Source organism: Pseudorca crassidens, chromosome 12 (assembly GCF_039906515.1).
Source record: "Pseudorca crassidens isolate mPseCra1 chromosome 12, mPseCra1.hap1, whole genome shotgun sequence".
Classification (NCBI taxonomy): domain Eukaryota; kingdom Metazoa; phylum Chordata; class Mammalia; order Artiodactyla; family Delphinidae; genus Pseudorca; species Pseudorca crassidens.
Window position 1 is genome coordinate 86,797,682 of NC_090307.1, and position 10,083 is coordinate 86,807,764.

The 10,083-nt window shown below is 51.1% G+C and overlaps 1 protein-coding gene across 1 annotated transcript in view; it reads right to left on the reverse strand.

Annotated features, from left to right (window-relative positions):
* Positions 1 to 9,153, reverse strand: part of DHX37 (DEAH-box helicase 37) — a 30,939-nt gene extending 21,786 nt beyond the window's left edge. The window contains exons 1-4 of the mRNA XM_067701183.1: positions 8,941 to 9,153; positions 5,077 to 5,246; positions 2,151 to 2,263; positions 256 to 586 (exon numbers count right to left, since the gene is read on the reverse strand). Of these exons, the coding sequence (XP_067557284.1) occupies positions 256 to 586; positions 2,151 to 2,263; positions 5,077 to 5,246; positions 8,941 to 9,046 (720 nt within the window). The 5' untranslated portion in view covers positions 9,047 to 9,153. The remainder of the gene's footprint in view (positions 1 to 255; positions 587 to 2,150; positions 2,264 to 5,076; positions 5,247 to 8,940) is intronic.
* Between the last annotated feature and the right edge of the window lie 930 nt (positions 9,154 to 10,083).

Consider the following 10,083-nt stretch of genomic DNA (forward strand, 5'->3'; position numbering starts at 1 on the left):
CGGTAACCAGACGATGATACGGGCAGCGGACACCCATCTCAGCAGCCCCGACCACGTGCCAGGCACCCACTCGTCAGCCCTACAACAACCCTGCAAGGTGGGTACAGCTATCCCCCTTTTCCAGGCAAGGAAACTGAGGCACAGAAGGCAATGCAACCTGCTAAGATCCTGGGATGCCCTCTCTCTGCACCCTCAGCCCCCTCACAGCACTGACCTGAGCACCTAAGCCCTTAATCAAACACCAGAGAGGCCAACCTGCATTTCAGGGGAGCGGTTCACGGGGACGAAGACAGCGGGCTTCGCCGGGGGCCTGGCCAGGGCAGAGGCTGCCGCAGGAGGAGCTGGTGGAGGGAGACCACTGGGCACTGGGCTCTGGCCCCTGGCCCCGGGCGGAGCTGGTGGCAGATGCGCTGGGGACGACCCTGCACCAGCCTCTGCCGGCTTGTCCGCTGGGGTCTCCTCGGGTCCAGACTCCGCTGAGGACTCAGACTCCTCCTCTTCTGCCTCCTGGTGGTGGCGCTTCCGGTGGGCCCCGCTGAGGCTGCTGACCTTCTCCAGACCCTGGGCTGCCATGCTGTCGGGCTTCCTGCCGGGAGAGCCAGAAGTCAGAGCCTAGGACGGGCCAGTCAACCTGAGGCAGCTCTGGGTTGCTGCAGGCTCCTCAGAGGCCAGGACGCAAAGGTCACGCCCCTCCCTGCCGCAGGGCCTTTGCACCCGCTGTCCATGCTCCCTGAAGACAACTGCTCCCTTACTTGATTCCAAGGACGCCTCTCAGGAGGACTCTCCCTTACCGTGTAGCCTCAATCACCTCCCCCACCCCCTCCATCCCCTTCCACCTGCTCTTTTCTGCTTAGTGCTCACCAACACTAAATATATATGTATTCACTGGACCACTGCCCATCTCCCCACCATAGAATGTGAGCTTCTTAAGGGAAGAAATTTAATTTTTGTGCACTGCTCTATTCCTAGGGCCCACAGGAGAGCCTGAGATGCAGTTTGCACTTGATAAGCAGTCGTTAAATGCACAAGGCTTAACAGGCCAGTACTGGAAATGAGCAGAGAGGGCCAAGTGTGAGAGCAGTGGGAAGGGGCGTGGGCTGGGGGGAGCACACTGGCCCCATCTAGCACCAGCTGCTCTGTGGGAAGGCCAGCTGGTGCGGCCACATCATCCAACTGGTCAAGACCAGGGGGGACCCTGGATTTTAATGTGAAATCTCCTAATTCTTAAATGTTGACTGTTGACTAGCGTCTCCCCAAAATTCATGGCCACCCAGAATGTGCCCTTATTTGGAAACAGGGTCTTCAGGATGTCATTAAGATGAGGTCATACTAGATTAGCATGGGCCCTAAATCCAATGACTGGTGTCCTTATAAGAAAACAGAGACCCAGGGGACTTCCTTGGTGGTCCAGTGGTTAAGACTCCATGCTCCCAATGCAGGGGCCATGGGTTCAATCTCTGGTCAGGGAGCTAGGATCCCACATGCTGCGTGGCCAGAAAAAAACAAAAAGAAAACAGAGACCCAGACACAGACAGAAGGCCATGGAAGACACACAGAGGATGCCACGTGACGACGAGGCCGAGACTGCGGTGACGTGTTTACCAGCCACGGAGCGCCCAGGATGGCTGGCATCACCAGAAGCTGGGGGAGAGGCTGGAACAGATTCTCTGGCCTCCAGCAGGAACCAACCCCACCAACACCTTGACTTTGGACTTCTGGCAGTCAGAACCACAAGAATAAATTCCTCTTGTTTCAAGGTCCCCAGTTTGTGGTGACCTGTTACCACAGCCCTAGGAGACTCATACATGTGCAGAAGATCCAAATGTCTAATGATGCTACGTGAACCAAACAAACCTGCTAATGGGCTAAATCAAATCCTTGACCTCCTTGATGACAACTTCTAGCCTACTCGTCCCTGCAAAAGCTGGAAGGACCTGTAAGGCAGGACTCAGCGCTGCAGGAAAACACCAGCATCCTGTGCACGGTAGGATAGTTTGCATTATCTGAGGCCTCTACCCATTTGAGGCATTTTAGCACACGCGTCATTGCAAATGTATTTTCTCATAACCCCAGAAGATGCCATGACCCTTGAGCCCCCCTGGGAGCCCTGGCGGGAAGGATGGGCTTCAGGGAGGAGCCAGCCGACTCACTCTTTGGTGCGGTACATGCGGTCCCCGGTGCCCAGTTTGGACGTGGTGTAAAACAGTCTCATCTCAGCTTCCGAAACCTGGACTTCGCTCAATTTCTGGAGCATCTCTGCTCGCTGGAGAAGGAAATGAGTGTGTCACACATTTGGCATCATGATCCCCTCTTCAGAAGGGAAGCTGAGACTCTAAATAAAATTCCAGCATCACTAACACCTACAGTCTTTTTTAAACCAAAGGTCAAACTGCAATTACCATCCTTCATGGAGTTCTTAACGCCGACAGACGCGTGAGCTTAGGGTGGCTTTCTGCCCCCTTACGGAGTCTGGGGTTGGATAAACAAGGCTCTCTTTGCACCACAGTGTGTCGTAAGGGAAGATCATCGACTATCCAGATGCCCATCAACGGGAGACGGAATAAATAAAGTAGGGCCCATTTGTATAACGCAAGACTTCCCGCAGTTAGTACAAGGGAAGAAGAGCTGAGTGTGTGACAGGAAGTGGTCCCCACTCTGCCTTGAATAAAGCAGTGAGCGGGGGTGGGTCCAGTGGGTTCCTTTCCCCGGGTGAGCAATTCATGAGTGTTTGTTTTGTTATTCTTGAAATTACAGATATTTTATATCTGCTTTTATACGTGTTTATGTATATATATATACACACACACACACACACACACACACATTTCGTAATCGATAAAAAACAACATACAGAACAGCAAGAAAAGATGCTCACAGCATTCAAATAGGACACACGCACAGGACAGTGAGGCTCCCCTGCATGAAGGGCTCCAGGGACCAAGCGTCAGAGCTGCTAACGGGAGGCCTGTGTGTCCCCTGGTGGACACAGCACGCTGTGTGGTCACTGTGCCAGAAAGACTAACGAGAGAGACTCTCCTGAAGCCTCTAGATCAGGGCTTCTCAGTCTTCACACTACTGGCATTTGGGGCCGGATCATTTTTTTGATGTTATGAGCACTGCAGGCTGTTTAACAGCATCCCAGACCTCTACCCCCCAGATGCCCGTAGCGTCCCCCAAATCGTCACAACCCCAAATATGTCCAGATTTGGCCAAATGTTCCCGGGAGGGGGGGCGCAAAGCGGTCCCAGTTGAGAGTCACTGCCCCAGACCCAAATACCAATTTATAGGAAATTCGGAGGGTGGAAGACCCTCCGTTTATATCAGAGATTAAAAGTTTTTAATCCAGACCGTGGGAAAGTCTCTGAGACAAACAAACCAATCTCTCCAACAAATATAAGGAGAAAAGACAAGAGATGCGGGTGGAGAGCATCTATGAAACAATTAGAAATTTGACTATTTACTGGATATCTAATGGTATTTTGAAAAAATTTAGACATGCTAATGGCATTGTGGTAATTTGAAACGGTCCTTATTTTAGAGATGCAAACTGAAATATTCAGGGATATGTATATGGGTTGAACGGTGGCCCTCTGAAAACATATATCCATGTCCCAGAATTGGATCTTATTCAGAAAAAGGGCCTTTTTAAGTTAAGGGTAATTAGCTTAAGGATCTCAAGATGAAATCCTGAATTATCCAGGTGAGTCCTAAATTCAAAGACAAGTGTCCTTGGGACTTCCCTGGCGGTCCAGTGGTTAAGACCCTGCGCTTCCACTGCAGGCGGCACAGGTTCCATCCCTGGTCAGGAACTAAGATCCTGCATGCCACATGGTGCAGCCAAAACATTTTTTTTAAAAAAAGAAGGGCTTCCCTGGTGGCGCAGTGGTTGAGAGTCCGCCTGCTGATGCAGGGGACACGGGTTCGTGCCCCGGTCCAGGAAGATCCCACATGCCGCGGAGTGGCTGGGCCCGTGAGCCATGGCCACTGAGCCTGCGCATCCGGAGCCTGTGCTCCGCAACGGGAGAGGCCACAGCAGTGAGAGGCCCGCGTACCGCCAAAAACAAAACAAAACAAAACAGAAAAACAAACAGAAAAAACAAAAAAAATAAAGAAAAAGAAAAAGACAAGTGTCCTTATCAGAGATACACAGAGGAGGGACACACAGGGGAGCAGCCCACATAAAGACAGAAGCAGAGACTGGAACAATGTGGCCATGAGCCGAGGAAACCTGGAGCCACAGGAGCTGGAAGAGGCCAGGTGGGACCGTCCCCTGGAGACTTCAGAAGGGGCACGGCCCTGCTGACACCTCGATTTCAGGCTTCTGGCTTCCAGATCACTGAGAGAACACATTTCCATTGTTTTAAGCCACCCAGTTTGTGGTCACTTGTCAAGGCAGCCACAGAAACTAGTACAGATTGATGCTGCCTGGGCTCTGACCCAGGGGGTGGGAAAGTGACCGGCCGTGGAGATGACCAAGGTTGACCATGAGCCTGACAACCGTTGGAGCTGATGACAGGTACACTGGAGTCCATGACACTGTTGTCTCTACCTTTATATATGTTTGAATTTCTCATTACAAAATTTTCTCCTTAAAAAAATATTAAGCAAAAAAGGTTAAAATTCTCCAGAATGAAGTTAAAAAATAAACAACAAAATGAATGAGGGGGGAAAATAAAAAGTGAGCACGTTGATCGACCAACTCCTGGTTCAACAATCATGTGGCGTCCACAAAGCTGGACCTGTCCCAGACTGACAGATACCCAAGTAGCACATCTCCCAAGGACTGGAAAGGTTCTGGATCTGTGTGTCCCATATGGGGCACTAGTCACACGTGGCTATTTGCATTTAAGTTAATTAAAACCAAATCACATTAAAAATCCAATTCCTCGGCCACACTGGCCACATCTCAAGCGCTCAACAGCCACATGTGGCTGGTGACCACTGTACTGGACGTTGCAGACACAGAACTTGTCCCTCCTTCTGGAAAGTTCTATCCGACAGTCCAGCCACAGGGATCACGTCGGAGGTCACAGACACCCCGACCCATCCCTCACCGTGCAGACAGAGCGTGCATACCTGGAGCTTCTTCTCCTTCTGGTCTAAGATTCTCTGCAGCATCTTCCGCTCTTTCTTGGTCAGGGGTTTCTTCTCCTTCTTGGACAGGGGAGGGGCTTTGGTCTTCTTCTTCTTCTTGCCGGGCAGGACGAGCGCGTTGCTTGCATCGACTCCTTTCAACGTGCCCTCATCTGAAAAGACACGCTTGCCTGACCCACAGCCCTGGAGGATAGAAAGCGCGGACGCCTGCGAGTCTCAAGATGCTGCGTTAACGCCGTTTTCCTCCGGGCTGACCCTCCTGCCCACAGTGAGAGCCACCCGGGCACCCGCATAGGAACGGGGGCGCAGGCCCGTCACACCTTCATTCCACCGGTCCACCCAGCACCTGCCACGGGTCAGCCGTCCTCGCGTTGCGGGGAGAGGGATGGGGGCGCAGCAAGGAGGGAACAGGCTGCAACAGCACCTCCCTCCCAGCGGGGCCCTGTGTTCAGCGGGGGCATCTTTACAATAAACCATCTTTACAATAACTCTGAAAGACGCTCTCTCACACGTGTACAGTGGACTGAGTACCAAGCTTGCGTCACATCTATTTTTAAATGGTGGAGTCTGGGACATCCGTGGTGGTCCAGTGGTTAGGACTCCGCGTTTCCACCACCAGGGGCACGGGTTCAATGCCTGGTCAGGGAACTAAGATCCCAAAAGCCGATCCCAAATCAGGCGATTTGCTTCAACCTACTGCAGCACCATGGGGAGGAGGGGGCTTGGGGAGCACCTATTTCTGCCTGACACCCAACGCTGGAGTCCCCGTACAGGCAGTGTCTGACTTTTATTAACTGCTCAGGCTTTGTACAACTTTATGACATTACCAAGTGTAGGAGAGGTTGTGTGCTCCTCAGTAAGAAGAATGAGACTATTTTAAGCATGCAAGCCATCCATTCTGCAGTTCTCAAACAAATTAAAAGCAGGGGGAGAAAAAGAAAAGAGTGTATGGCAGCATTTTCCAAAGGCTCCAAATCGTGTGACATGGTGACAGCTAAAGGAGTGTGTGCTTGTACGCGCTTGTGTTTCAAAATCTCTCGGTTTTAATTTCTAACACGGTAAATATCGACAGACACAACCCACACTAACAAAAGCATTTTGGGGTCCTCAATTTTTAGGAATGTAAAAGGGTTCTTGGTGCAAAAAATTTGAGAACCACTGTGCTATAGAAAAAAAGGGGGCGGGGGAGATGTGCTAAAAATAAAAATAAGAAAAAGGGTGATATTGGATCGGGGAAAGCTCTTTGAAGAAGGTAACCTGCTTTATATTCTTGTAAGATCACTCTGGCCCCTGAGAAAGGCAGGGATAGACAGAGATGTCTTGTTCTGGGGTGAGAAACAACTTTCCCCAAATCTTTGAGTCTAAGAGACCTCAGGTCCCTCTGCTCTCACCCAACTGTCAGTCCAGGGGTCTTCTGCCCTCTTAGAGGGGCCATCTCACTTCCTGAGCTGTCACTGCTATTACAATGGATGACGCCCATCACAGGACAACATCACATCTCTACAGCTTGTCTTTACTTTTCAAAGCATTCTCGTTTCAGTCACAAACATATTCTCCCAAAATACCACCTCCATGACTCTGAGAGCAGGTAGGATGACTGTTACTGCTGGACCCATTTGACAGCTGAGAACACTGAGGCACAGAGATGTCAGGCGACTTGCTTCAACTCCCAGCCTATCCCTGAAACTTCCAAGGAGGGAATTCGGACTCCAGATTCCCACTCTGACAATCTTTCCTATAACCCCACTGCCTTCCGGGTCCAAGAGGAGAGTGTGGAAGAAGAGGCTGATTAGCGGGTCGAGGGAAGCAGGCTTCCCCAGCGGCCCCGGCTCTCTCTCCCTCCCTCCACCTCTGAATCTAGACTCACTCTTCCCTAACACCTAAATCTGCTTGGCCCTCAGGGATCCTATACAAGCAGCTGGATGAGTCCAACTTTGGAATGTGTTCAGTCTCAGGGGCCTGCAAGACAGCTGAACCCATTCAATCACTCCAGCCCAACTCTCCCCCGAAACTGGACCCATCATGGTCGCCGATGGCCTCCCCAGTGTTACATCCACGGTCCTTTCTCTCCCTGCCTGATCCTACGGCCACATTTGACACAGACGGCAGGTCTCCTCTTGGTCCCCGGACAACCACACTCTCCCAAGGTTCTCTTCCCACCTCACTGGACCGGACTCATTGCCTCAGCGAGCCAGTCTGGTCTTCAGACTTCAAATAAATATCATCTATACACAGATGACTCCAAACTGCTTCTCCCCTGGACTTGCCTCTCTCAAGCGTCCGACTCAGCAACTGCCTGCTGACCCTTCTGCTTGGATATCTGACAGGCCCGCCAAACCACTCATATCCAAAGCCAAGCTCCTGGCCTCCCCGCAAGCTGCCCATGCCTGCTTTCTCAGCCTCCAGCCGCACGCCTGGGATTTGTTCTTGACGTGTCCTCTGCTCTTGTGCACAGCCAGAACAAAGCTCCATCTTCCAAACACATCCTGAATCCACCACCTCTACTGCTGCCTCCCTGGTCCAAGCGTCAACTCCTGCCAGAGTCAATGTACTCAGCAGCCTCCTATCAGATCGCCCAGATTCTCTGCCCTCTACTGCTTTTCCTCAACACAGCAAAGTGATGCTGTTAAAACCTAAGCCCTGGGCTTCCCTGGTGGCGCAGTGGTTGAGAATCCGCCTGCCAGTGCAGGGGACACGGGTTCGAGCTCTGGTCAGGGAAGATCCCACATGCCGCGGAGCAACTAAGCCCGTGCGCCACAACTACTGAGTCTGTGCTCTAGAGCCCACGAGCCACAACTACTGAGCCCGCGTGCTGCAACTACTGAAGCCCGCACGCCCTAGAGCCCGTGCTTTGCAACAAGAGAAGCCACCACAATGAGAAGTCCGCGCACCACAACGAAGAGTAGCCCCCACTCGCCGCAACTAGAGAAAGCCTGTTTGCAGCAACGAAGACCCAACGCAGCCAAAAATAAATAAATAAAATAAATTTATTAAAAAACAAAAAAAACCTAAGCCCATCCTGTGTCCCTCCTCTGCTCTCAACTCTGCAGGGCCACCATCCTCACCATGACCCACCAGGCCCTACAAGATCCTGCCCCCATTTTATTTTATTTTTTTCTGCCCCATTTAAAATTTCATCTCCACTCAGCCATTCTGACTGCCTTCAGGACTTAAAAAAGGATTCAACGCTTTCTCAATAGGGCCTTCCCCGCCGCCCCCCACCTCCATGAAACACTGCAACCTGCCCAAACACCTCTTGTGCTTTATCTCTTTAGTATGAATGTATGCAAAACGTCCTATGTATTTTGTGTTTATCTTTGCTTGTCTCTTCCCAGAAGCATCTGAACTCTGCAGGGCAGGGAGTTTCTCCCTTAATCTCCTCTTCTGTTACTCTCCTAGAATAGTGCCTGGCACACAGTAGCCATTCCTAACAAAACGGAGGAGTCTGGGCAGAAATGTTAAGCAGCCTGGAGCTAAGCAGACAGGTCTGGGCTGAAAAGTACAAACTTAGGGGTCGATGGTAGGGAGGTTATAATCGAAGCCATCAGAATGGATGGAATTACCTTGTAATTCCTTGCCCAAACTCCCCCTAGAGCTATACTTGGGCTGGACCCCACTGTTAAAAAACTCCAGGTATTGTTCCAAATTCAGTTAAAACGAAACGGTCACTATTCCCCCTTCCTTTGTATCATCTGGGAGAGGGGTGTCTCTCCGTGTCGCCCGCCCGAGTCGCGGAGGCAGGGCATAGTCCGGGAGCCCTTCGGCCCCCATTGGCCAGCCCTGCCGCGAGGCCCTGGTTGGTCCCTCCCCCGAATCCCAGCCCTTGTCCGGGGGCGCCTTACTTACCCTCCAGTTCCAGCCGCACAGGGGACGGCTCGGGAGGACCCTTCGAAGGGCCGGGGGCCGCCTGCTGACGCCCCTTGATGTTGTACCTCCGGCGCAGCTTCCCCATGGCGCCCGGCTCCTGTTCTGCTCCCGCAGGTCCTACGACCAGCACACTACGAAGCCCAACCCACGTGGGAACCCACCGAACGTTCCGGCCGGAAAATTTCCGGGCTGAGTTCTCGCGAGAGCTGAAACTAACGGAATCTCTGGGGGCGGGGCTGGAGGAGGGGCCACGCTGAAAGCCAGGGCCGGCCGGCGGCGGAGGCGGGACCAAGTTAGAGGAGGGACTCAGTTTAAGCCCAGGACTGTTCTCACAGAGGTTTGACAGGTAGAACTAAAAGAAGGCATCTATTAGACAACTTTGAATTCTAATGACCACATCCCATTGTCTGTAGCGCACTGGGAAATAATGTATTTTCTGAATCCTGTATCTTGCGACTAGAACATCTATATTGTGTCTCCTTTTTTCTGTTAAAAGCATTAATTGGTTAAGGGCAAACATTTAAATTATATCACAAAAAAAGTGAAGACACTAGGCGTTATTTTAGAATTTTAGAAAGGATAAAGTTATTTTTAAGACTTATTTGGGGCTTCCCTGGGGGCGCAGTGGTTGAGAGTCTGCCTGCCGATTCAGGGGACATGGGTTCGTGCCCCAGTCCGGGAAGATCCCACATGCCGTGGAGCGGCTGGGCCCCTGAGCCAACGCAGAACAAGATATGCTGCAGAGCAGGTAAGCAATAAATTGTTGTTGGTTTGAATGAATAAATGGTGTGATTAATTTGGATGAGCTCCCCTCTTCCCCCCAAAGACAAAAATATACCCCCCTTTTGTTGCGATCATCCATTTACAATGCTTGGTATCAGTTTATTTATCTCTTGTAAAAATAAAATACAGTGTGTGTGTGTGAAAAAAAAAAAGCCCCCACGAACACACAGGTGGTGCGTGAGAGGATTTACATAGTATACATATGAACATGCTTTTAATTAAGTAAAAAGGATTTGGGGGGAAAACGTTATAATGAGCAAATCAAACCTGTGTTTTCATAGGTTTTATTGCTTAGGATGATAGTGATCTACAGTTTCTTCTTTAAATATGTTTATTTAA